At 40.5% G+C, this 27,719-nt stretch overlaps 1 protein-coding gene across 6 annotated transcripts; it reads left to right on the forward strand.

Moving 5' to 3' along the window:
* Positions 1 to 27,499, forward strand: cdc16 (cell division cycle 16 homolog (S. cerevisiae)). Of its 6 annotated transcripts, none has more exons than XM_042314907.1 (18): positions 1 to 133; positions 2,708 to 2,762; positions 2,884 to 2,981; positions 4,606 to 4,644; positions 6,093 to 6,227; positions 6,672 to 6,831; positions 10,672 to 10,766; positions 11,170 to 11,303; positions 11,558 to 11,637; positions 11,738 to 11,787; positions 11,946 to 12,019; positions 12,230 to 12,355; positions 12,606 to 12,758; positions 13,794 to 13,857; positions 14,026 to 14,087; positions 24,767 to 24,902; positions 25,036 to 25,144; positions 26,640 to 27,499. In XM_042314907.1, exons 5-18 carry the CDS (start codon positions 6,135 to 6,137, stop codon positions 26,897 to 26,899), a joined length of 1,596 nt encoding a protein of 531 aa, XP_042170841.1. In that variant the 5' UTR covers positions 1 to 133; positions 2,708 to 2,762; positions 2,884 to 2,981; positions 4,606 to 4,644; positions 6,093 to 6,134; the 3' UTR covers positions 26,900 to 27,499. The 6 variants fall into 6 exon arrangements, with proteins under 6 accessions (XP_042170841.1, XP_024258805.1, XP_024258785.1 ...); XM_024403037.2 differs by lacking the exon at positions 1 to 133 and adding an exon at positions 899 to 1,027; XM_024403017.2 differs by lacking the exon at positions 1 to 133 and adding an exon at positions 1,486 to 1,662.
* Positions 27,500 to 27,719: the final 220 nt, after the last annotated feature.

Below are 27,719 nucleotides of genomic sequence, written 5' to 3' on the forward strand. Positions count from 1 at the left end.
GGTTGATGTAAGGAGGTTTTTTGCAATTGCGAAGACTTGGCTCTACTTTTTCGATGATAGCACATATATTTGTTCAAGACTGCTATCTGAAAACAGTACCTGGGAACATCTGCTGAAGGAAACGATCTACTAGGTAAGTGCTAACTTTCTATCTTCCTCACTCACAAGTAATCACACGCTAACGTTACTTCTCCCATATCGCGGGAATTCAGTGTTTACAGCGTAACACAATCACATCAAGCAGTTGAAATAACAGCAAACTGCATTAATTTCATTTGTTTAACATTGTTTCTATTGCCAATTCTCAGAATATATCCACTATAATAATGATTCCTGAAATTATTTTGCCGGGTTGAGAGAAGCTGTCAGTCTCGTGACGTTCATATCTGCATGGCACTGTGGAGATGACTAACAAAAAACAGCAACGTTTTGCATAGGTTGGATAGGCACACAGCAAGGTTTATATTAACCGCTGCTGTACCAAACCAAATGCTAGGCTGGTAGCATGTGGAAGAAATATTGTCTAGACACATTTTTTTTCCAGGGGATATTAAGTTTATACATTGACTGGATGGGCTGTGGGACACTGGCTGCAAATTGATACATTTAATTAAATTGTTAACAGGCATTACCCAGGGAATATATGGAGATTGTGGCGCTATAACTCCCTACTATCAACCAATCAGCAACCAGGACCCAAACAACCATAAAAAAAAACGGTGCTATTGCAGTTATTATAAATTAAGATTAATGTTTGCCTTTTATATCTAATGTACCATGTTTTCACATTCTATAAGGTTGATACATGAAAACGCGGGCATCCTATCGAAGTTACAGGCATGAAAAGAGAACCGCGACTCTAACAAGCTGGTAACAATACGCCCTAACCATGACTGACCTCTTCAGCTAATGGATAATTGCCGAACCCTTGGAGGGCAAATCGGGAATGGCTTCAATAATCACCAACAAACTTCTTGATTTTGGACAGCATCATCACTGAACGGGGAGCGGAGTGAATTGTTACATGGTGAACTGAGAAACATACAGATTGTATGGTTAATGCTTGAAGAAGTTAGTTTGAAAAGGTTTACAACTTGAATTTATATTAACCGGTGTTATGCTGAAAAAAAGACCACTTATGTCAGGAAAAAGTTTTTTTTTAAAGAATTGTTTTAATTTCCTTTACATCCTGAGCACTTTAAATATTAAATGTAATTTTACTGTATATCTATTTAACTCCTATACCTTCGATAGAACATCACTCAGAGATGCACAAAAACAATATAACATTACAAGTGGGTGAACCTGTAGTTATAATACAGATAAAAGGATTTCGCCTCATATTTTAAATACACATAAATACACATTTTAATTGGCTATATCTATCATGTAATTAACTATTGTCAAATGTTCTCCGCCGCAATTAAACTATTCATAGCATTTTATTTTCTGTGAAATGACCGGAACCCTTAATCAAAGGCCCGAGTTTCCTTGCGGAGTTTAAGTGACACTACTGCTGCAGAAGAAGCCGCGTAGCTAGCTACTACTATAGGGAGTACATTTTCACATGATAATGATACGCTTTGATTTGTAAAAAGCATTCGGACAATTACAATGAATCTCGACAGACTTCGAAAACGTGTACGACACTACATTGATCAGGTAAGAAATGTAGCTACCTAGACTAGGTCTTGATAAGAATCGAGGTAGCTAACGTCTGACAGCGGTAACCTAATTTAGCTATCTGATTGGAAAAATTTATTGCTCCTGCTAGCTAAGTAAATGGGCTAGGTACTGTTCAGAATGACAAGTCTACAGGAACGTTATCCAGCTGTGTAAGGTTATATTTGCGATAGCATAATGTAAATAGAACTTGCCAACTTGTTGTCAAAAAAAAAAAAAAAGTAACCCAATATTTACCTGGGTTTCCAACGGGGGTAAATTAATCATAGTGGGCATAGCGAGGTCCTACTGGCGCTTTCTAGCATTTATTTGCCTATATCCGTTAAGGAACGCCAAGCGAGGGTGTGCAATAACTCAATTCGCCATAGTACTCCTAAACAACGAAATTTAAAAAATGTTTTTGGTAAAGTCTACAAAACGTAGTCCACACACACTCTTTGTAACATTCTAGTTTGGAGAACAGGAAACTACTGAGATCAAATGTTTAATCAATGAGGAAATGTGCAGAATGTTGGACAAAATCCATCTCGCTCCATTTTCACCCAACTGCCAGCCACTGGGCTTCCTGCCATCACCATATTTGGTGAGTGGAAATGCCAACCGGATGCTTCAGATTTATGCGGCTCATTGTTCGATCTGTGTTGTAGTCCTAAAAAACGGAAATGAGTAACCTCTGGTTCGTTTGTCTATTCCTATGGGGGTTTGGGATAAGTGCTGAAAATAAGGTCTGAGCTTAACACAGGTTTAGGAGATCTAATATGTTTTGTTCTGAGATATCAGTCAATTAACATAACCTTTTAGAAATTAGCTAGTAACTAGTTAGCTACCCTGCTTGTGCTTGCTACTAAGTCAGTGGCCTGAGCTAGCTACTATATGTACTTGGAGGTTAGCCACATTATATCAGGGCCAGCTAACTTGTATCAGTGAGTGTTGACAGCCCCTGACAATGTCAGTTTCATACTTGTAGTAAACACATTCAGAATGTTTGGTTTCATGCTGCCTTCCCTGTCTGTTTTGTTTGCAGCAACAGTATCAAAGTGCTCTATTTTGGGCAGATAAGATTGCATCCCTGTCACATGGTGAGTGATCTTCCTGATTGATAAGATGTAACAAATGTTTTGTGTTCATCTGGCTAGTTAGTATAAAATGTTAGTTGGTAAGGTATCTAACGGAGGTGATGCCTTTTTCCTGTCCTTGCAGAAGACCCCCAGGATATCTACTGGCTAGCACAGTGCCTTTACCTCACCTCTCAGTACCATAGAGCCTCCCATGCCCTCCGCTCACGTAAACTAGATAAGGTAAGACCACCTGGTTGGCTTCCCCCAATTTGTTGCAATGGGGCATGCAGGTACTTTGGGTGCCTCCCTGTTCTACACGTCTCACTGAGGGGCCCTCATGCACTAGCATACAGAAGGACTAATGACATGTTGGATACTCTGCATATTCTGACTTGTCATTATGAGTCTGTCCAGTCTATACGTTACTCTTCTATGTAGCTTTCATTACTTTGTGCCATCCAGAGTATGCCTTTGATATTTTTGATTGAAGAAGCATTGTACTGGGTGTGCGGCATGTCCTTGGTGATCTGAACTAGAGGTCGACCGATTCATCGGAATGGCCGATTTAATTAGGGCCAATTTCAAGTTTTCATAACCATCGGAAATCGGTATTTTGGGGCGCCAATTTGCCTTTTATTTTTTCTAATATTTAAAAAAAATATTTATTAATTATTATTTTTACTTTTTTTTATACGTTTTTATTTAACTAGGCAAGTCAGTTAAGAACACATTCTTATTTTCATAACTGCCTAGGAACAGTCGGTTAACTGCCTTGTTCAGGGGCAGAACGACAGATTTTCACCTTGTCAGCTCGGGGGCTCCAATCTTGCTACCTTATAGTTAACTAGTCCAATGCAATAACGACCTGCCTCTCTCTCGTTGCACTCCACAAGGAGACTGCCTGTTACGCGAATGCAGTAAGCCAAGTTAAGTTGCTAGTTAGCATTAAACTTATCTTATAAAAAACAATCAATCATCACTAGTTAACTACACATGGTTGATGATATTACTAGATATTATCTAGCGTGTCCTGCGTTGCATATAATCTGACTGAGCATACAAGAATCTGACTGAGTGGTGGTAGGCAGAAGCAGGCGCGTAAACATTCATTCAAACAGCACTTTAGTGCGTTTTGCCAGCAGCTCTTCGTTGTGCGTCAAGCATTACGCTGCTTATGACTTCAAGCCTATCAACTCCCGAGATGAGGCTGGTGTAACCAAAGTGAAATGGCTAGCTAGTTAGCGCGCGCTAATAGTGTTTCAAACGTCACTCGCTCTGAGCCTTCTAGTAGTTGTTCCCCTTGCTCTACATGGGTAACGCTGCTTCGATGGTGGCGGCTGTCGTTGTGTTGCTGGTTCGAGCCCAGGGAGGAGCGAGGAGAGGGACAGAAGCTATACTGTTACACTGACAATACTAAAGTGCCTATAAGAACATCCAATAGTCAAAAGGTTAATGAAATACAAATGGTATAGAGGGAAATAGTCCTATAATTCCTATAATAACTACAACTTAAAAGTTGGGAATATTGAAGACTCATGTTAAAAGGAACCACCAGCTTTCATATGTTCTCATGTTTTGAGCAAGTAATTTTTACTTTCTTCTCCAACACTTTGTTTTTCATTATTTAAACCAAATTGAACATGTTTCATTATTTACTTGAGGCTAAATTGATTTTATTGATGTATTATATTAAGTTAAAATAAGTGTTCATTCAGTATTGTAGTAATTGTCCTTATTTTGGGTTTTTTGGTCCTCCAATAATCGATATCGGTATCGGCGTTGAAAAAAATCACAATCGGTCGACCTCTAATCTGAAAAAATTGTTGTCAGTCAGCTTGTTCCTAATATTTATCTTTCATTTCAGTTGTATGGCGCTTGTCAATATCTTGCTGCTAGGTGCCACGTGAGTATTAATCTTAGGCTACTTCTTGTGATGAAATATACCTGTTCAAACTCTCCACGATCCCATGGGTCAATCCACTTAAATTCAATTACTTTTCTACAGTATCCCTTTTGATTTAAACATATCTTTTCAAACATGTTTGCCCATGAAATGAGTGGTCAGAACGTGAGTTCTTGGACCTTTATGCCAAAACATTTAGAAGATAAATGTGTTAAAAGTTGACTCATTTTGCATACCCCACCATATTGTGAGACCCATGTCTTCATTGCTGAAAAATATAAAAATTTGACTTTGATATTATTTGAAACCTTACACACAGTTGTCTAACTATTTTCTAATTTATTAAAGAAGTGTATTTTAACAATTACCGCAAAGAATCTAAAATTGCGTAAACTACAATTTTTTTCATATTCTCTTATGTTATAGCTTAGACCCTATTTTCCATCATCTGAGGTTTTTATGTTGTGCGGCCATTGGTTGAGACACAACATGCTCATGTAAACAGTGGATGTTATTTTATCATAGAAATATAATGAATAGAATGGACCTATCCCTTCAGATCACTGCAATTTTACTGAACTTGAATAGAACAAAAATAAGTTGATGCTGGATAGTAAATAATGCCGGAAAAGCCTTTGTGCAAACAAACTTCCAGAAGTAATCAAGGCGCACTCATGTAGTGGCTAAATGAGAAAGCCTTTATTGTTTTTACAGCTTATGCATAGCAGGAATAAAAAAATACTATGCAGCATCAACTTTGTTCTGTAGTATTTCATCCCATGATCAAAGAGCACCTCATGGATTAACTATCAACCAAATAATTTCCTGTGTCTCTTATTGAAAAATTTATGTTTTAAGTGACATTTTAAATTCTGGCCACCGGTCCACTTTCCGTCCAATGTCAACTTAAATGGTTATGTCTATCTATTTCTATGATTTCAATAGGTTTCCAATGAACAGTAATTTAAAACAACAGATTCCTATTCAAGTCAACATTCTCTGATGTGTGGACCTCCAAGTGTCTTTGTGGTATCGTTTGAAAGTTGAAATGGTTGTACATTTATCAGCCAAAACATGACACCCCACCCTATATTCAATAGCATGTTATGTCTCAACCGATGGCGGGCACAACAAACCTCAGATGTAAAATAATCTAAGCTACAACATGCATTGGGGTTTACACATTTTTGGATAATCAAAAAATTTATAGAAAAATTCAAGAAAGAAAATGGTTTCACAACCCTGTTTTGTAAGCTTTTAAATGGTATCAATCTCAACCGTTAATGTCTCATGGTATGCAAAATGGGTCAACTTTTAAAGCACTTTTTATCTCTTGAATATTTTTTACATTCAGGTACAAAAACCCACAACCCTAAATTTCCCAACACCATACTCTTAACTGAGCTGCGCCATTGGAAGCACTAACCTAGTGTTTGTGTTTTGTGCAGTATGCTGCCAAAGAGTTCCAGCAGGCCTTAGACATCCTGGACATGGAGGAGCCAACCAGCAAGAAGCTGCTGGACCGGAGTGTCAAAGAGGAGAACAGGATACAAGAGTCAGACTGGGAGATGACCCCTGCTTCTGTGAGTCTCAGCTTTGAGATAATAGGGTCCCATGTATTTTTGTGGCCCTGTAATACCACGTTTGTGGTCTTTCAATAGGATTTTCCAGTCTCTTCACATTTATGGTGTTGTGATTACAGGTTAACTAGTTAGATACTGTACTATAGGTGACTGAGGCAGAGATTGAATACCATGTTGCCATGTCAAAGACCCTTTGGCTGAATTTTTATGATTTTGTTCCTTTCTAAGCTATAATAATGTCCTTTTGTCATTCTCACCATCATATTATTAAAGGGGTTCTGTCATTCACCCGGTAGCCACATCACCTGCCATATTCATACAAAACTCATGTGTGGGTCTTTTTTTGAATGTCAGAGTCCTCTCGAGTTTTCCGACTGATGCTGCTTTAGTAGTTCTGACCCCTTGTGGTCCCTTTTAACGTCTTTCTTTTCCTCTCTTTTTCAGATCAACAGTTCCATCTGCCTGTTGCGGGGGAAGATCTATGATGCCATGGACAACCGGCCTCTGGCCACGTCCAGCTACAAAGAGGCCTTGAAACTGGATGTGTACTGCTTTGAAGCCTTCGACCTTCTAACGTCCCACCACATGTTGACCGCTCAGGAAGGTGAGGCCAGAGCAAGACTTGGAACAGAAACAGACTTAAGGACTGTCGAATCAAAAAATAAGAGTAACATTTTTTGCACGTGTGCATCAGAAGTAATGTACAGGGATGCGAACTTGTCACTTTTTGGAGATATTTGCAATTTTGATCTCAAAATGTAGGTCCTCCACTGGAATCGTGTAGATCTTTCAGGAAAAAAAACACTAGCTCGATGGGGTTTAAATCTGGAGACTGTGCTGGCTATTCCATGATTTGAAGCCTACCATGTTATTTTCTTCTAAGGTAGTTCTGACATAGCCTGGAGGTATGTTTTGGTGCATTATCTTGCTGTAGGATGAACCCCTAACAACTAGGCGTACACCAGAGGGTATTGCATGGTGCTGCAAAATGATGTGGTAGCCATTTTGGTTCTGGGTGCCACCCAATCTGTGCAAGTCAACGACTCTGGATCCACGCTTCCTCCTCCGTGGAATCATCCTTTCGCCCACAATATGGTGTACAAAAGCCTCTTTTTCTTATTTTGCCATCTTAGCAATGGCTTCCTTACTGCAACTTGACCTGTCAAACTTGCAGCTCGAAGTCTTCTCTTCACAGTTGAGACTAAGACAGCTGCGCCACTCGGGAGCCCTAAGGAACTGCATCTCAGTGCTAGAGGTGTCACTACAGACCCTGGTTCGATGCCAGGCTGTATCACAATCGGCTGTGATTGGAGTCCCATAGTGCTTTGCACAATTGGCCCAGCGTAGTTGGGGTTTGGCTGGGGTTGAATTTGTTCTTAAAACTTCTTCGGGATCGGTGTCCCGTCCTAGGGACGGTTGAGCAAATGTAGGCTAATGCGATTAGCATGAAGTTCTAAGTAACAAGATAATTTCCCAGGACATAAACATATCTGATATTGGCAGAAAGCTTAAATTCTTGTTAATCTAACTGCACTGTCCAATTTACAGTAGCTATTACAGTGAACAAATACCATGCTATTGTTTGAGGAGAGTGCACAATTTTGAACATAAAGTTATTAATGAACAAATTAGGAACATTTGGGCTGTCTTGAGACAAAAATCAACAGAAATGAAATGGTTCATTGGATCAGTCTTAAACATTGCACATACTGCCATCTAGTGGCCAAAATCTAAATTTCACCTGGGCTAGAATAATACATTAAGGCCTTTCTCTTGCATTTCAAAGATGATGGTACAAAAAAAATAGAAAATATTGTGTTTTAAAAAAAATCTTTTGCCAGATCTATTGTTATATTCTCCTACATTCCTTTCACATTTCCACAAAGTTTTTTCTTTCAAATGGTACCACGAATATGCATATCATTACTTCAGGGCCTTAGCTATAGGCAGTTAGATTTCGGTATGTCATTTTAAGCAAAAAATTGGGGGAAAAGGGGCGGATCCTTGAGGTTCTGTAACCGACTTGCCTAGTTAAATAAATGTTAATACATTTGCTTGCTTCGACCAGTGTTAAGCTGTGCTTGAAGCTGTTGCACTGTGAGCCACCTATCATGCAAGCTGTTAAATCTCAAACAATACTGTCCAAATAATGCTTAAGAGGGTGTATGTAGTAACTAGAGGTCGACCGATTAATCGAAATGGGCGATTTAATGAGGCCCGATTTTATTTTTTATTTTTTTTTAAATTTAAAAAAAGTTTTCATAACAATCGGAAATAAGTATTTTTGGATGCCGATTTTGCCTTTTTTTTTAATTAGATTTTTTAAAACAACTTTATTTAAAGAGGCACGTCCGTTAAGAACACATTCTTATTTTCAATGACGGCCTAGGAACGGTGGGTCAACTGCCTTGTTCAGGGGCAAAACGACAGACTTTTACCTTGTCAGCTCAGGGATTCAATCTTGCAACCTTACAGTTAACTAGTCCAACGCTCTAACCACCTGCCTCATGAGGAGCCTGCCTGTTACGCGAATGTAGTAAGAAGCCAAGGTAAGTTGCTAGCTAGTATTTGAACTTATCTTATAAAAAACAATCAATCAATCATAATCACTAGTTATAACTACACATGGTTGATGATATTACTAGTTTATCTAGCGTGTCCTGCGTTGCATATAATCGATGCGGTGTGCATTTGCGAAAAAGGACTCGTTGCTCCAACGTGTACCTAACATAAACATCAATGACTTTCTTAAAATCAATACACGTAAGTATATATTTTTAAACCTGCATATTTAGCTAAAAGAAAGGTTAGCAGGCAATCTTAACCAGGTGAAATTGTCACTTCTCTTGCGTACATTGCACGCAGAGTCAGGGTATATGCAACAGTTTGGGCTGCCTGGCTCATTGCGAACTAATTTGCCAGAATTTTACGTAATTATGACATAACATTGAAGGTTGTGCAATGTAACAGCAATATTTAGACTTAGGGATGCCATCCGTATTTCACTGAAACTATAATTTCAAAAACAAAACTTTTGTTTCCGGATCCGACCATATTAATGACCTAAGGTTCCTATTTCTATAATTAAGTATGATTTGATAGAGCAGTCTGACTGAGCGATGGTAGGCACCAGCAGGCTCGTAAGCACTCATTCAAACAGCACTTTCGTGCGTTTTGCCAGCAGCTCGTCGCAGTGCTTCAAATGTCACTTGCTCTGAGACTTGGAGTAGTTGTTCCCCTTGCCCTGCATGGGTAACGCTGCTTCCAGGGTGGCTGTTGTTGATGTGTTCCTGGTTCGAGCCCAGGTAGCGGCGAGGTGAGGGACGGAAGCTATACTGTTACACTGGCAATACTAAAGTGCCTATAAGAACATCCGATAGTCAAAGGTATATGAAATACAAATCGTATAGAGAAATAGTCCTATAATTCCTATAATAACTACAACCTAAAACCTCTTACCTGGAAATATTGAAGACTCATTTTAAAAGGAACCACCAGCTTTCATATGTTCTCATGTTCTGAGCAAGTTTTCTTACATGGCACATCTTGCACTTTTACTTTCTTCTCCAACACTTTGTTTTTGCATTATTTAAACAAAATTGAACATGTTTCATTATTTACTTGAGGCTAAATGGATTTTTGATGTATTATATTAAGTTAAAATAAGAGTTTATTCAGTATTCTTGTAATTGTCATTATTACAAATAAATTAAAAAAATTGGCCGATTAATCGGTACCGGCTTTTTGGGTCCTCCAATAATCGGTATCGGCGTTGAAAAACCATAATCGGTCGACCACTAGTAGGTACACAGTCTGTTCCAACACTGCTTTTATACAGACAGAGGTTTTGTAAGTAGTCAACAAAAGTTGGGACACCTGTAGGAATTGTTAGTATCAACTTTCAAGGCTTAATTTACTTCAATTGCTGTAGAACAGCTGTAATTTGTTCCCTGAAAAGGCCTTTTTTGTAACTCTGAAATGTACATTGTTTTTCTGTAACCTAAACTTTTTTAAATGTATTAACCTCTGGCAGTTTACTGATTATCTTTGTACCATTTCAGGTTATTCATTGGACTTGAACTGCTTAAATTTCAAAACTGGAAAAATGGGGGTGTTCTGAAACATTTAGGCGTTTTGTATGTGATTATATATATATTTTTTTTTATTGATAACTTTTTTTTGTTGCTTCTTGGGCTCCCATGGGCCACATTGTTAGTAAAATGTTGGTATTGTGACAACCCCACTCTGATAATATCTACAGATTGTTTGTGTGTTTCTGTGCCCCTTTTTGGGCCCTTACCAGTTTGCATCCCTGAAATATAGGTATGTATGTTGCTTTGTTTTATGCCATTAATGGTTTATAGAGGTGTCTGTAGGGTAAATGTATTACATTTTTTCCCAAACCCCTCATTTTGAAGACCTTTTGTCATTTTTGTGTTTGTAGAAAAGGACTTCCTGGACTTGCTTCCTTTGAGCCAACAGTGCACAGAGGAAGAAGACAAATTACTTCACTTCCTGTTTGAGAATAAATTGAAGAAGGTACGTCCACTGTTATCCTCCATGTCAGGACATCAGTTGCGTTCAGATTCCTATGTTAAGTTTCAATATTTTACATTTGTCATGTGCAATGTTGATCACTATGTTGTGCTTCTTTGTAGGAATACACAGGTCATCATGTCACTTTGGATTTTGCCCTACAGTTCAGAATGAACCATATGATTATTTTCTAAATATTACAATCACTCATATTTGGTTAATATTGGTTGTCTACAGTTGCCGATAACAACAACCCAGAAATGTTCTCTCTGATTTTACTAAAGTTACGTGGTCATCTGTCTCAAATTAGTGTTGATGGTGCTTTTGTTCCAATTCCACATTTGTTTCCCCCTCACTTTCTCCACTTTTTTTTCTCCATCCATCCTTTCCTCTTTCCTTCCCTCAGTATAACAAACCCAGTGATATGGTGGTCCCAGAGATGGTCAACGGTCTCCAGGACAATTTGGATGTGGTGGTCTCCCTTGCTGAGAGGCATTATTACAACTGTGACTTCAAAATGTGCTACAAACTCACTTCCATGTAAGTTTGGTAACTAACCGCTGGCCCACCTTAACCTTTTAACTACAAATTGAGATTTGTTGGCAGTCTGCAAGTGTTAACTGGCCAATCTGAACTTTTATTTTTTTTAATAAGAACTGTTGTGATATTCATATAGGTTTGTTAGTGGAATATTATTCTCTCTCGGCTCGGCTCAGTTGTGTAAAAAGGATATACATTTCACACATATCATTTGATCCTGTCTGTAAAACGTGAATGTTTTGTGTTTCTTCAAGGGTGATGGTGAAAGACCCATTCCATGCCAACTGTCTACCTGTTCATATAGGAACACTGGTGGAACTCAGCAAAGCAAATGGTAAGACCGTTGAAGCTCTTAAGTTTGGTTATTCATACATGTGAAAGATACATTTAACATCTGAAGGTGTACCATGATTCTCCTCTTTTTACTACCACAGAACTGTTTTACCTTTCGCACAGGCTTGTGGACTTGTATCCCAACAACCCGGTAAGTATAGTCCCTGCCCTATATAGTGCAAAGTGTTGCCCCCCCCCCACAATCTTGCCATTCCACATATCCAAGCACTGATTGGTACGGTATGTTTTGTTTTGTGTGTATTTTATTTTTTGACCATTAGACAAATGGTAAACGTTGTTTTCATCCAGGTCTCTTGGTTTGCTGTGGGATGCTACTATCTAATGGTTGGTCACAAAAATGAACACGCGCGTAGATATCTCAGGTACCAGATATCATGTTTTTCTTATCACCAAGTGTATTTTATATTCAGCAGTCAGACATTGATATTCTATATATTGTAAATTAAAATATTTTGATTCACTTGCTGCTGAATCAAATCTACAAATTTCAAAGTATTATAAAAAAACAAAACATAATTGATTATCATTCACTCAGACTAGAATATCTCTCTTATTTACACTGTCTCCCACAGCAAGGCGACCACTCTGGAGCGGACGTACGGTCCGGCATGGATCGCCTACGGTCACTCGTTTGCAGTGGAGAGTGAACACGACCAGGCCATGGCTGCCTACTTCACTGCTGCTCAACTGATGAAGGGGTATGTACTGTTACCCAGACACAACACCACACATCCACAGAACAGGGCTGTCACGTGCTGAAAAGCAATATTGAACATGAACACATTTGTTAGCGTCTGTTCAAAGATGTATCCTGCTAAAAGCAGGTGTGCCTTAGTCATTGAAAACATGTAATGTACAGTATCATAACGAATATATAATAGCATGTACCTTCACAACCTTGCCCATTAGACTTGACCCCTAACCCTTGCTCTCATCTCTCTTGTCCAGATGTCATCTCCCCATGTTGTACATAGGGCTGGAGTACGGTCTTACAAACAACTCTAAACTGGCCGAGCGCTTCTTCAGCCAGGCCCTGAGCATAGCACCAGAAGACCCCTTTGTCATGCATGAGGTGGCCGTTGTGGCCTTTCAGAATGGAGAGTGAGTCACACACACAAATACATACAGAGATAATGTGTATGCAAACACCCACACATTGGGAAAATGTACATATGTGCATACTCACACACGTACACCAAAGAGGATATATAGCATACACTGTAATACCCTCACGTGCTCACATACTACACTGAGTGTACAAAGCATTAGGAACACCTCCCTAATATTGAGTTTCTACCCCTGTTACCCTCAGAACAGCCTCAATTTGTCGGGCATGGACTCTACATGGTGTCGAAAGCAGTCCACAGGGATGCTGGCCCTTGTTGACTCCAATGCTTTCCACATTTGTGTCAAGTTGGCCGGATCTCCTTTGGGTGGTGGACCATTCTTGGGACACACAGGAATCTGTTGAGTGTGAAAAACACAGCTGTGTTGCAGTTCTTGACACACTCAAACCGGTGCACCTGGGCACCTACTACCATACCTTGTTCAAAGACACCTTAAATATTTTGTCTTGCCCATTCACCCTCTGAAGGGCACACACACGCAATCCGTGTCTCAATTGTTTCAAGGCTTAAAAATCTTTCTTTAAACTGTCTCCTCCCTTTCATCTACACTGATTATGAAGTTGATTTAACAAGTGACATTAAAAGGATCAAAGCTTTCACCTGGTCAGTCTATGTCATGGAAATACACTGAGTGTTTTGTACACTCAGTGTTTAACACACTCTGCAATACCCCCACATGCACACATACACGCTTGAGGGCTCTCATCATAGCTATTAGCAAATGGGTTAGAAGAGTGTTCTCCTAACGATGGGTTTAAACCCAAGAATGATTCGGTTTGGATCGTGACGATAAACATGGATTCTGTCTATTTATTGAGGTTTAGCTGCACCTGGCCACGCCTCCATCATAGTTGCTGGAACCGTGCCGGAAAGGACCATTTGTAAAGAAAAAATCTGTGCTGGCACCGTATGGTTCGGGTTGACACGATAGTGCTTATGCCTTATTTTTTTATTTGTTCATGTGTTGGGTTTGATTGTGCTGAAATGTGCTCAATTCTGCAATTTTCAGCTGGAAAACAGCTGAGAAGTTGTTCCTGGATGCAATGGACAAGATCAAAGCCATTGGGAATGAGGTAGCTGATCATTTGACTCAACTAACTCTAGCCCCACATGTACTGTGTCATACGCCATTCTTACATTTAAAAAAAAACTTCTTAAGAAGAACTGGCAGCCAGTGTAGTAGCTGTGTTTATTTTCAATGCAAAAATTCCTCTTTTAGTGAAAGTTGTGTTTTCTTCCAGGTAACAGTGGACAAGTGGGAGCCACTCCTGAACAACCTGGGTCACGTATGTCGAAAACTGAAGTGAGTATAAAGATCCTCTGCAAGTATTTACTCATCAGGACACCAGAGGGGTATGTCACGAAGCAGGATGGAGTTGCGAGCTCACTTTGGTTTATTCTGAATTGGGATATCTATTGTCACGAAGGGGTCAACACCTTTTTAGCCAGGTAAATTACTAGGGTAACTGTTGGACTCTGGGTTTTCCATGTGCGACATGCACACGCAGTTACAAACCTGGTTTGAATTAGTGGAAGCTGTTGGATAAAGAGAGGCTTTGCAGTGCAAGTGGCTGTTTTGAAAATGTTTGGTTACTTCATATCTAAAGGGGCACCTTTGGTAATCCACATCTTGCAGTTAATGCATGTTTTTATTTTAATGAAGGCTTCTTAACAGGATTGCAGTGTTCACTGATCTATTGAATTAATCAGTTGGTAAAGCCCTGCAAACAACATGCACATGGTTCCGTAATTGATTTGTTCAAGAGATGATGGGATGTTTTCCTATGTGGTGAATTTGATTATGGTAAAATATTGAGCCATTAATTGAACCTGAGTGGAGTGAGAGGCAGGGTTTGCAGTTTTGGGACTATTTAATTGGTTCCATTGTGCCAATCTCAATCAAGAACTGCTAATAATTATTCAAACACAATCCAAGTTAATCATTTTAAAAGGCTAATTGATCATTTAGAAAACCCTTTTGCAATTATGTTAGCACAGCTGAAAACTGTTCTGATTTTAAATGATCAATTAGACTTTTAAAATGATAAACTTGGATTAGCTAACACAACGTGCCATTGGAACACAGGAGTGATGGTTGCTCATAATGGGCCTTTGTATGCCTATGTAGATATTCCATTAAAAATCAGCTGTTTCCAGCTACAATAGTCATTTACAACATTAACAATGTGTAGACTATTTCTGATCAATTTGATATTTTAATTGACAAAAGAAATGAGCTTTTCTTTCAAAACCTGGACATTTCTAAGTGACCCCAAACTTTTGAACAGAAGTGTATATACAAAAAAAGAATAATTTGCACCTTGGGTGTGAGGTGATTTACAAATTAAATGACTTATTAGTATTATAAGCAGTTCTTGATTGAGATTGGCACAATGGAACCAATTGAATAGTCCCGAAACTGCAAGGTCCATGAAAGCATTTCTGAACAGCCTTGTGTCTGGTTGGGTATGATGCTACAAGCTTGGCACACCTGTATTTGGAGAGTTTCTCCCATTCTTCTCTGCAAATCTATTTTTGGGTCTCTCCAGAGATGTTTGATAGGGTTCAAGTCCATGCTCTGGCTGGGCCACTCAAGACATTCAGAGACTTGTCCCGAAGTCACTCCTGCGTTGTCTTCGCTGTGTTCTTAGGGTTGTTGTCCTGTTGGAAAGTGAACCGTCACCCAAGTCTGATAACCTGCTGCAGAGCACTCAGGACTTCAAGGACCTCTCTGTACTTTCTCCGTTCATCACTCCCTCTCTTGACTAGTCTCCAAGTCCCTGCCGCTGAAAAACATCCCCACAGCATGATGCTGCCTCCATCATGCTTCACCGTAGGGACGGTGCCAGGTTTCCTCCAGACGTGACGTTTGGCATTCAGGCCAAAGGGTTCAATCAAACTCTAAGTGGGCTGTTGTGGCTTTTGCTGAGGAGTGGCTTCCATCGTGAATTGCTACAGAGATAGTTGTCCTTCTGGAAGGTTCTCCCATCTTTACAGAGAAACTCTGGAGCTCTGTCAGTGACCATCGGGTTCTTGGTCACCATCCTGACCAAGGCCCTTCTTCCCCTAAAGCTCAGTTTGGCCAGGTGGCCAGCTCTAGGAAGAGTCTAGGTTGTTCCAAACTTCTTCCATTTAAGAATGATGGCGGCCGCTGTGTTCTTGGGACTTTCAGTGCTGCAGAAATGTTTTGGTACCTTTCTCCAGATCTGTGCTTCGACACAATCCTGTCTCGGAGCTCTACGAACAATTCCATTGACCTCATGGCTTGGTTTTGCTCTGAAATGCACTGTCAAGTGTGGGACCATTTTTTTTATAGACAAGTGTGTGGACATGATTTTGGAAAGGCAATCAATTGAATTGACCACAGGTGGACTCAAAGTTGTACAAACATCTCAAGGGTGATCAATGGAAACAGAATTCCCCTGAGCTCAATTTCGAGTTTCATATCAAAGGGTCTGAATGCTTATGTAAATAAGGTATTTCTGTTTATTTGTTAATACATTTGCAATAGTTTCTAAACTTGTTTTCACTTTGTCATTATGGGGTATTGTGTGTAGATTGAGATGTTTTATTTAATCTGTTTTAGAATAACGCTGTAAACAAATGTTGAGAAAGGGAAGGGGTCTGAATACTTTCTGAATGCACTGTAGTGTAGCTTGTTTATGGACTTGGCAGATGCGCCAACAAACAGGGCGTTTACAATAGTCCAGACGGGATGAAATAAAGGCGTGGATGAGTCGATCAGCCTAAGGTTGTGATAGTATAGGTCGTAACCTGGCAATGTTCTGTAGATGGAAAATGAGACTTTGGTCACACTGGATGTGGGCCTCAAACGAGAGCATACTGTCATATCACACCCAGGTTGCGAACCTCACTGAAGGGGAGGATCTTGACACCATCACTATTGAGGCTGTAGCTGCTGATATTTATGATGGTGTGAGTGCCAATCTGTCTTTTTGCAGTTTAACTGTAAGAGGCGGCAGGTAGTCTAGCGGTTAGAGCGTTGGGCCAGTAACCGAAAGGTTGCAAGATCGAAACCCAGAGCTGCCAAGGTAAAAATCTGTCATTCTGCCCCTGAACAAGGCAGTAAACCCACTGTTCCTAGGCCGTCATTGAAAATAAGAATTTGTTCATAACTTACTTGCCTAGTTAATAAAGGTTTTTTTTTTAAAAATGGAAAAAAAAAACTCAACTGCAACCACGCATTGATGTCCTGAAGGCAGCTTACCAGGAATGGAGTGGTTAGCTTTTTCTAAATAGAAAAGTATTGGACTGGCCGCATAAGTGTTTATTCGGGTCCAAACAGTAAAAATAAAATATAAAAGTTTTGACACACCTAACCATTCAGGGGATTTTATTTTTAATATTTTCTACATAATAGTGAAGACAAACTATGAAATAACACATGGAATCATGTAGTAACCAGAAAGGTGTCCAACAAATCAAAATATATTTGAGATTCTTCAAAGTAGCCACCCTTTGTCTTTGATGACAACTTTGCACACTATTGGCATTCTCTCAACCAGCTTCACCTGGACTGCTTTTCCATCCTTCTTGAAGGTGTTCCCACATATGCTGAGCACTTGTTGGCTGCATTTCCTTCAATTTGCGGTCCCAATCATCTCAATTGAGTTGAGGTTGGGTGCTTGTGGAGGCCAGGTCATCTGATGAAGCACTCCATCACTCTCCTTATTGGTCAAATAGCCCTTACACAGCCTGGAGGTGTGTTGGGTCATTTTCCTGTTGAAAAACAAATGATAGTCCCACGAAGCGCAAACCAGATGGGATGGTGTATCGCTGCAAAATGCTGTGGTAGCCATGCTGGTTATGCATGCCTTGAATTCTAAATAAATCACTGAACGTGTCACCAGCAAGGCACCATCACACCTCCATGCTTCACAGTGGGAACCACCCGTTCGGAGATCATCTACTCTGCGTCTCACAAAGACATGGTGGTTGGAATCAAAAATCTCAAATTTGGACTCCTCAGACCAAAGGACAGATTTTGACTGGTCTAATGTCCATTGACCTTGTTGCTTGGCCTAAGCAAGTCTCTTCTCATTATTGGTGTTCTTTTAGTAGTGGGTTCTTTGCAGTAATTTGACCTTGAAGGCCTGATTCACACAGTCTACTCTGAACAGTTGTTGAGATGTCTGTTACTTTAACTCTGTGAAGCATTTATTTGGGCTGCAATTTCTGAGGCTGGTAACTCTAATGAACTTATCCTCTGCAGCAGAGGTAACTCTGGGTCTTCCTTTCCTGTGGCGGTCCTCATGAGAGCCAGTTTCATCGTAGTGCTTGATGGTTATTGCGAATGCACTTGGAAGAAACTTGAAATGTTCTGGATTGACTGACCTTCATGTCTTTTAAATTATAGACGGACTGTCATTTCTCTTTGCTTATTTGAGCTGTTCTTGCCATAATATGGACTTGGTATTTTACCAAATAGTGTTATCTTCTGTATAACCCCCCCTACCTTGTCACAACACAACTGATGGGCTCAACTTGTTCTCAACTGCATTCCACAAATGTACTTTTAACAAGTCACACCTGTTAATTTAATTGCTTTTTTCCACCTTTATTTAACCAGGTAGGCTAGTTGAGAACAAGTTGTCATTTGCGACCTGGCCAAGATAAAGCAAAGCAGTTCGACACACAGCAACACGCATGGAATAAACAAACATACAATCAATAATACAGTAGAAAAAATAGTCTATATACAGCATGTGCAAATGAGGTAGGATAAGAGTGGTAAAGGCAATAAATAGGTCATGGTGGCGAAGTAATTACAATATAGAAATTAAACACTGGAATGGTAGAATGTGCAGAAGATGAATGTGCAAGTAGAGATACTGGGGTGCAAAGGAGCAAGTTGAATGAATAAATACAGTATGGGGATGAGGTAGCTTGGATAGGCTATTTAGAGATGAGCTATGTACAGGAGCAGTGATCTGTGAGCTGCTCTGACAGCTTGTGCTTAAAGCTAGTGAGGGACTTAAGTCTCCAGATTTAGTTATTTAAAAAAAAAATTTTATGCAGTTTGTTCCAGTCATTGGCAGCAGAGGTGGCCAAAGGAAGAATTGGCTTTGGGGGTGAACAGTGAGATATACCTCCTGGAGCGCGAGCTACGGATGGGTGCTGCTATGGTGACTAGTGAGCTGAGATAAGGCGGGGCTTTACCTAGCAGAGACTTGTAGATGACCAGGATCCAGTGGGTTTGGCGACGAGTATGAAGCGAGGGCCAGCCAACGAGAACGTACAGGTCGCAGTGGTGGGTAGTATATGGGGCTTGGGTGACAAAATGGATGGCACTGTGATAGACTGCATCCAATTTGTTGAGTAGAGTGTTGGAGGCTATTTTTTAAATGACATCGCTGAAGTCAAGGATCGGTAGGATGGTATGTTTGGCAGCATGAGAGAAGAATGCTTTGTTGTGAAATAGGAAGCCAATTCTAGATTTAATTTTGGATTGGAGATGCTTAATGTGAGTCTGGAAGGAGAGTTTACAGTCTAACCAGACACCTAGGTATTTTAAGTTGTCCACATATTTTAAGTCAGAACCGTCCAGAGCAGGTGCGGGCAGCGATCAGTTGAAGAGCTTGCATTTAAGAGCAGTTGGAGGCCACTGAAGGAGTGTTGTATGGCATTGAAGCTCATCTGAAGGTTAGTTAACAGTGTCCAAAGAATGGCCAGATGTATACAGAATGGTGTCATCTGCATAGAGGTGGATCAGAGAGTCACGAGCAGCAAGAGCAACATTGATATATATATATATATTACATACATACATTAATACATTACAATACATTAATATATATACATACTTACATACATACATACATACATACATACATACATACATACACACATACATTAATACTTACATTACATTACATACACACACACACACACACACAGAGAAGTCAGCCCGAGAATTGAACCCTGTGGCACCCCCATAGAGACCGCCAGAGGTCCGGACAACAGGCCCTCCGATTTGACACACTGAACTCTATCAGAGAAGTAGTTGGTGAACCAGGCGAGGCAATCAATTGAGAAACCAAGGCTGTTGAGTCTGCCAATAAGAATGTTGTGATTGACAGTCATGAAGCTGGTTGAGAGAATGCCAGGAGTGTGCAAGGTTGTCATCAAGGCGAAGGGTGGCAACTTTGAAGAATCTCGTATATAAATATATTTTTTGGTTACTAAGTGATTCCATATGTGCTATTTTATAGTTTTGACATCTTAAATATTATTTTACAATGAGTATAAAAAATAAAGAAACCCTTGAATGACTTGGTGTGCCCAACTTTGACTGGTACTTATAAACTCGTCCCTTTTGCAGGACCCTGTCTTTCAAAGATAATTCGTAAAAATCCAAATAACTTCACAGATCTTTATTGTAATAAACGGTTTTAACACTGTTTCTCATGCTTGTTCAATAAACAATTAATGAACATGCACCTGTGGAAAGGTCATTGAGACAGTTATGAAAATGTAGGACACTATAGAGGCCTTTCTACTGAATGCTCATCTGCGTGAATGTGCCTTAGGCATGCTGCAAGGAGGCAGGAGGACTGCAGATGTGACCAGGGCAATAAATTGCAATGTCCGTACTGTGAGGCGCCTAAGACGGTGCTACAGGGCGTCAGGACGGACATCTGAGTGGCAGACCATGTGTAACAACACCTTCACGGGATTGGTACATCCGAACATCACACCTGCGGGACAGGTACAGGATGGCAACAACTGCCTGAGTTACACCAGGAATGCACAATCCTCCATCACTGCTCATACTGCCCGCAATTGGCTGAAAGAGGCTGGACTGAGGGCTTGTAGGCCCGTTGTAAGGCAGGTCCTCAACCAGACATCACCAGCAAAACCATTGCCTATTCATTGTCTGCATACAACTTACTGTTATGTAAATTGTTATGCAATTAAAAACATGTTTTACTCCTGAACTTATTTAGGCTTGCCATAACCAAGTGTTTAAATATGTATTGACTGAAGACATTTCAGGTTTTCATTTTTAATTCATTTGTAAACATTTTGTAAAACATAGTGCCTTCAGAAAGTATTCATACCCCTTGACTTACTCCACATTTTGTTGCATCATGAATTCAGAATGGATTAAATATATTTTTCTCACATCTTCACAACCCATAATGACAAAGTGAATCTGTTTTAGACATGTTTGCAAATTTATTGAAAATGAGATACAGAAATATCTTATTTACATAAGTATTCCCCTGAGCCAATACATGGTAGAATCATCTTTTGCAGGGATTACAACTGGGAGTCTTTCTGGGTAATTCTCTAAACGCCTAGTTTGTACAATATTTGCACATTCTTTCAAAAAAATCTTCAAGCCATGTCAAGTTGGTTGTTGATCATTGCTAGACAGAAATTGAAGTTTTGCCGTAGATTTTTAAATAAAAACTGTAGCTAGGCCACTCAGGAACATTCAGTCTTCTTGGTAAGCAACTCCAGTGTATAGTTGGCCTTGTGTTTTAGGTTATTCTGCTGAAAGGTGAATTTCTCCCAGTGTCTGTTGGAATGCAGACTGAACCAGGTTTTCCTCTTTCTTTTTAGCTTAAAAAAACTCCCTTGCAGATGACAAGCATATCCATAACACGATGCAGCCACAACCATGTTTGAAAATATGAAGAGTGGTACTCGGTGATGTTAGATTTGCCCCAAACATAACACTTTGTATTCAGGAAATTGTTCATTTCTTTGACCACATATTTTGCAATTCTATTTTAGTGCCTTATTGCAAACAGGATGCATGTTTTGCAATAAAAAAAAAATGTATTCTGTCATTTGGGTTAGTATTGTGGAGTAACTACAATGTTATTGATCCGTCCTCAGTTTCCTCCTATCACAGCCGTTCAACTCTAACTGTTCTAAAGTCACCATTGGCCTCATGGTGAAATCCCCGGATGGTTTCCTTCCTCTCTTGCAGCTGAGTTAGGAAAGATGCCTGTATCTTTGTAGTGAATGGGTTTAGGATACACTATCCAAAGTGTAATTAATACCATGCTCAAAGTGATATTCAGTGTCTGCTTAAAAAATTGGAAAACCTCCCTGATCTTTGTGGTTGAGTCTTTGTTAGAAATTCACTGCTCGACTGGGGGATTTTTACAGTTATCTGTATGAGGTAGTCATTCAAAAATCATGTTAAACACTTGCACACACCATGAGTCCATTCAAAATAACTTTATTTAGGCTTGTCATAACAAAGGGGTTGAATACTTGACTCAAAACATTTCAGTTTTACATTTTTTATTCATTTGTAAAAATGTAAAAAAAACAATTCCACTTTTACATTATGGGTGGGCCAGTGACACTCAATGTAATAATTTTTAAATTCAGGTTATAACACAAAATGTTGAAAAAAGTCAAAGGGGTATGAATACTTTCTGAAGGCACCATGCTCATTGGGCTGATGCCAAGTCTGTGAGACCGAGACCAAGACCTCTATCAGCAATGATGTCATTCAGTAGTAAGCCTTTGTTTATGGGATCTTGCATTTAAAAGCCCCAGTTGACTTACTTTACGAAGTTGCCTGAGGCACAGCATGCAGAACTGTCCAGTGTCCTTTATCATCCACCTCCGGTGTGCATGATGTACTGTATTGTATTGAACTGGGTAGTGTATACAATTCACTTACAATAGGTTTGTTCTTTAGTCTACCACCCCATTATCCTTGCGGTCTGCATTTTTTTCTGGAGGATCCCGTATAGGCTTTTCTTCAGTTTCCTGCACAGGTTTTCTTTTCAAATGTTCCAAAACATCTGAGGAATCCTTGGGTGTAGTGAACGATAGTTCCAGCCTTTGGTCCCATTTCTGTATCTTTTGGTCCAGCCTTTGGTCCTGTAGATGGGAGACAAGATGATGATAAACCTTTTTTATATATATATATAATAACACTCTGGATTTGTGCAGTGAAATGTGTTGTGTTACAAGGTCAGCGATAGTAGTACAGAGCCCCTGGAGCAAAAAAATATTTTCCTTGTCAGCTTGGATATTCAAAGCTTTCAGTTACTAGCCCAATACTCTAACCGCTAGGCTATTTGTCACCCTAGGATCCTAGGAGGATTGGAGCTGCTATTTAAATCCAAATAACTACAGTCAAAGTCAGAAGTTGACATACATCTTAGCCAAATCCATGTAAAAAATTCCCTGTCTTAGGTCAGTTAGGATCACCACTTTATTTTAAGAATGTGAAATGTCAGAATAATAGTAGAGAGAGTGGTTTATTTCAGCTTTTATTTCTTACATCACATTCCCAGTGGGTCAGAAGTTTACATACACTCAATTAGTATTTGGTAGCATTGCCTTTAAATTGTTTATCTGGGGTCAAATGTTTCAGGTAGCCTTCCACAAGCTTCCCACAATAAGTTTGGTGAATTTTGGCCCATTCCTCCTGACAGAGCTGGTGTAACTGAGTCAGGTTTGTAGGCCTCCTCGCTCGCACACACTTTTTCAGTTCTTCCCATAAATGTTCTATAGGAATGAGGTCACGGCTTTGTGATGGTCACTCCAATACCTTCAGTCAATCATGTATTTATAAAGCCCTTCTTACATTAGCTGATATCTCAAAGTGCTGTACAGAAACTCAGCCTAAAACCCCAAACAAGCAATGCAGGTGTAGAAGCACGGTGGTTAGGAAAAACTCCCTAGGAAGGCCAGAACCTAGAGAGGAATCCGGCTATGAGGGGTGGCCAGTCCTCTTCTGGCTGTGCCGGGTGGAGATTATAACAGAACATGGCCAAGATGTTCAAATGTTCATAGATGACCAACAGGGTCAAATAATAATAATAATAATCAGTGGTTGTCGAGGGTGCAACAGGTCAGCACCTCAGGAGTAAATGTCAGTTGGTTTTTCATAGCCGATCATTCTAGAGACAGCAGGAGCGGTAGAGAGAATCTGAGAGTTGAAAACCGCAGGTCTGGGACAGGTAACACGTCCGGTGAACAGGTCAGGTTTCCACAGCCGCAGGCAGAACAGTTGAAACTGGAGCAGCAGCACGGCCAGGTGGACTGGGGACAGCAGGGAGTCATCAGGCCAGGTAGTCCTGAGGCATGGTCCTAGTGCTCAGGTCCTCCGAGAGTGAGAAAGAAAGAAAACGAGAGGAAATAGCGAATTAGAGAGAACATACTTACTTACATTCACACAGGACACCGGATAAGACAGGAGAAATACTCCAGATATAACAGACTGATCCTAGCACCCCGACACAAACTACTGCAGCATAAATACTGGAGGCTGAGACAGGAGGGATCGGGAGACAATGTGGCCCTGTCTGACAATACCCTCGGACAGGGCCAAACAGGCAGGATATAACCCCACCCACTTTGCCAAAGCACAGCCCCCACACCACTAGAGGGATATCTTCAACCACCACCATGACTTTGTTGTCCTTCAGCCATTTTGCCACAACTTTGGAAGTATGCTTGGAGTCATTATCCATTTGGAAGATCCATTTGCTACCAAGCTGTCAGCTGTTGTACCCCATCAGAACCCAAAATACAAGCTTGTTTCACTCCATTGTTTGTGAATAAATGTAAAAAATAAAAAGCAACACTAGAAAGCCTCAAAGCATGGTTTAAACTATAACTTGTAAAACATTATTGGTCAGTCCTTCCATTATTGGTATCCATAGCTCTGTCTATGAATTTGAGTGCTTACATTTCTCCAGCTCTATCGCTCAGCATATTTATTATTTTGACTTCTAATTGCTGTTCTAAGGATTAAGTTTGCAAGAGTAAATTACCAAGGCTGCCACTAGGCGCCATGGCAACTATGGAACAATATCAAAAATAAAACATACTTTTTTTTACCTAGTTCTGATAGGGAAGGTATTGTTTGGTTACATCCTTTTTTTGTCTCTGAACCCACCCAGCCCAGGCAGAACTCTTTATTTGGCTCTGGTCATTAGAGAACTGTCCAATTGGTTGTTTTGTTCTGTCCTCCAATAGGAAGTATGTCCAGGCGTTGGAGTACCACCGCCAGGCCCTGGTTCTCATCCCCCAACACGCGTCAACCTACTCCGCCATCGGATATGTGCACAGCCTCATGGGAGACTTCGAGAGCGCCATCGACTACTTCCACACGGTACTGTTTATTTTTTTTTGTCCGTTTTATTTACATTTTAAATCCATAGACACAGAACCTGTGTGACACGTTGCTGTGCATTTCAATGTTATTACAGCAATTGATGTGAGTTTTTTGCTTCTTTTTCTGACAGGCACTCGGTCTTAAGCGAGATGACACCTTTTCTGTGACGATGCTCGGCCACTGCATTGAGATGTACATTGGCGATACGGATGCCTACATAGGTAAAACTTCCTACATAGGTAAAATGACTTCCTTTGCAACCCACGCTAAAACAGATTTGCGACAATCATTTGTGGATGCATTTGTTATATTTTTGCCTGTAAACATCAATGACTTACAAGACATTTAAGTACTGTTGATTTTGCGTTTCTTTTTTGCTTTTTCCGAGTCTTGTTGACAGTGTGTGCCTTGCCGGCGAATTGTGTTAAGAAATAATGTCGCTTTTTCTGAGGGACACTTTTGGATACTATGTGCATTATGCACTGGGATTGCGACCCGAGCCCCTGTGTCATCTGTTAGAAACACCCTGCAAGTCAGTGATCCACTGTCAAAGGTTTAATTCTAACAAACAAGATTCGGCTATTTCAGCCACACCCGTTGCTGATAGGTGTATAAAATCGAGCACAAAGCCTTGCAATTGCCATAGACAAACATTGGCAGTAGAATGGCCTTACTGAAGAGCTCAGTGACTTTCAACGTGGCACTGTCATAGTTGTTGTTGTCATATGCCAACAAATCACTTAGTCAAATTTATGCCCTGCTAGAGCTGCCCCGGTCAACTGTAAGTTATGATATTGTGTAGTGCAAACGTCTAGGAGCAACAACGGCTCAGCCACAAAGATGTAGGCCACACAAGCTCACAGAACGGGACAACCGAGTGCAATTTGTAGCGCGTACAAATTGTCTGTCCTCGGTTGCGACACTCACTAACGAGTACCAAACTTCCTCTGAAAGCAACGTCAGCACAAGAACTGTTTATCGGGAGTTTTATAAAATGGGTTTCCGTGGCCGAACAGCCACACACACAAGCATAAGATCACCATGCCAATGCCAAGCGTTGGCTGGAGTGGTGTAAAGCTCGCCGTCATTGGACTCTGGAACAGTGGAAACGCATTCTCTGTAGTGATGAATCATGCTTCACAATCTGACAGGCTGACGGACGAATCTGGATTTGACGGATGGCAGGAGAACGCTACCTGCCCAACTGCATAATGCAAACTGTAAAGTTTGAGGAATAATAGTGTGGGGCTGTTTTTCATGGTTCGGGCCAGGCCCCTTAGTTCCAGTGAAGGGAAATCTTAACGCTACAACACAATGATATTCGAGACGATATTGTGCTTCCAAGGCCATTTCCTGTTTAAGCATGAAAATGCCCCCTTGCCCGTGAGGTCCATACAGAAATGGTTTGTCGAGATCGGTGTGGAAGAACTTGACTAGCCTGCACAGAGCCCTGACCTCAACCCCATCTACCACCTTTGGGATAAATTGGAACGCTGACTGCGAGCGCGGCCTAATCGCCCAACATCAGTGGTGGACCTCACTAATGCTCTTATGACTGAATGGAAGCACTTTTGGGTGTGTGTGTGTGTGTATGTGTGTATGTGTGTATGTGTGTATGTGTGTATGTGTGTGTGTGTGTGTGTCTAAGGCATTTAATAGTGTATGTGTGTGTCTAAGGCATTTAATAGTGTATGTGTGTGTCTAAGGCATTTAATAGTGTATGTGTCTTTTCAGGAACGGACATAAAAGACAAAGTCCGTGGGACGCTGAGCACCCCGGGGTTGATGAAGATGCTGAACACGTCGACGGAACCCAGTAACGCTCAAACCACGGTTCTTCTGGAGGAGAGCGGCATCATGGCCCTGGAGACGCCGCAGTCCAATCAGGACAAGGCCTCGTTGGACACGCCCCTACGGAGCTCGCTGCCCCTGGAATGCAACATGTACGAGAGTGACATGATGCTCGAGACCTCGATGTCCGACACCAGCGCGTGATGTCACTGATGATATCATAGTAGTGGCAGGTTGCCTGGTCCCAGCCTCGGGACCCATTACCAACCAGACAGTTGGCACTTATCTATAGGTTTCTCGTCGTGTTCCTCTCTTGGGGATTTGAAATGATGGGATTGGAATAGACTAAGCGTTGGGGAAGAGGTTAAGGCAGAGCTTTTTAGCATGAATTTGACATTCAGTCCAATTGGTTTTGTTGGAAAAAGATGTCACGCTCAGTACCGTATTGTAAAATATATATTTTTTGGCTGAATGAATATTGCTCACACTATTTCAATCCTTTCATATTCCCAAGGGAGGTTGAAAGGGACCTGGGGATGTGAGGTGTGGGCTTGGTTTGGATTTGTGCCTCAGGCGGGTAGTCTGAAGACAGTGGGGAAAGCAAAGACATGGTACTCTGATGCTTAACAGAATGGAATGAATGCAGCAGTAACTGACTGCCCGCTACTCCTGCCCACTAGCAGGAATGTGTGTTGCTACCTGTGGATTTTTACTTTGAATAAACAAACAAAAAATGCTGAATACAAGAGCGTTTTGATGAAAATATTGGTAATACTTACAATAAACCATACGTTTATCTTTTTATACTCTGTTTTTTTTTTGTGATCATTGCAGTCTTGGTCAGGTTGCTTTAAAAAAAAAAAAACACTACCAACCATATTTGTATACATCCCAATGCATTTCAATTGCTATAGACATGAATGAAAAAAATTCTGGTCGTAACTAGTCTTCCACCGTTTAAGCTAGAAACGGAATTCAAACCTTAAAATGTGGTTTAAACGGCATTCAAACTTTAAAACGTGGT

This window comes from Oncorhynchus tshawytscha, linkage group LG03, assembly GCF_018296145.1.
Source record: "Oncorhynchus tshawytscha isolate Ot180627B linkage group LG03, Otsh_v2.0, whole genome shotgun sequence".
Lineage (NCBI taxonomy): Eukaryota > Metazoa > Chordata > Actinopteri > Salmoniformes > Salmonidae > Oncorhynchus > Oncorhynchus tshawytscha.

Bases quoted from the DNA above. Each gene is read 5' to 3' on its own strand.
- cdc16 (XM_024403008.2), top strand. From the start codon at position 2,346: ATGAGTAACCTCTGGTTCGTTTGTCTATTCCTATGGGGGTTTGGGATA. The intron at 12,020-12,229 runs GTACCAGATATC...TGTCTCCCACAG, and splicing joins CACGCGCGTAGATATCTCAG to CAAGGCGACCACTCTGGAGC. The intron at 14,088-24,766 runs GTGAGTATAAAG...GTCCTCCAATAG, and splicing joins CACGTATGTCGAAAACTGAA to GAAGTATGTCCAGGCGTTGG.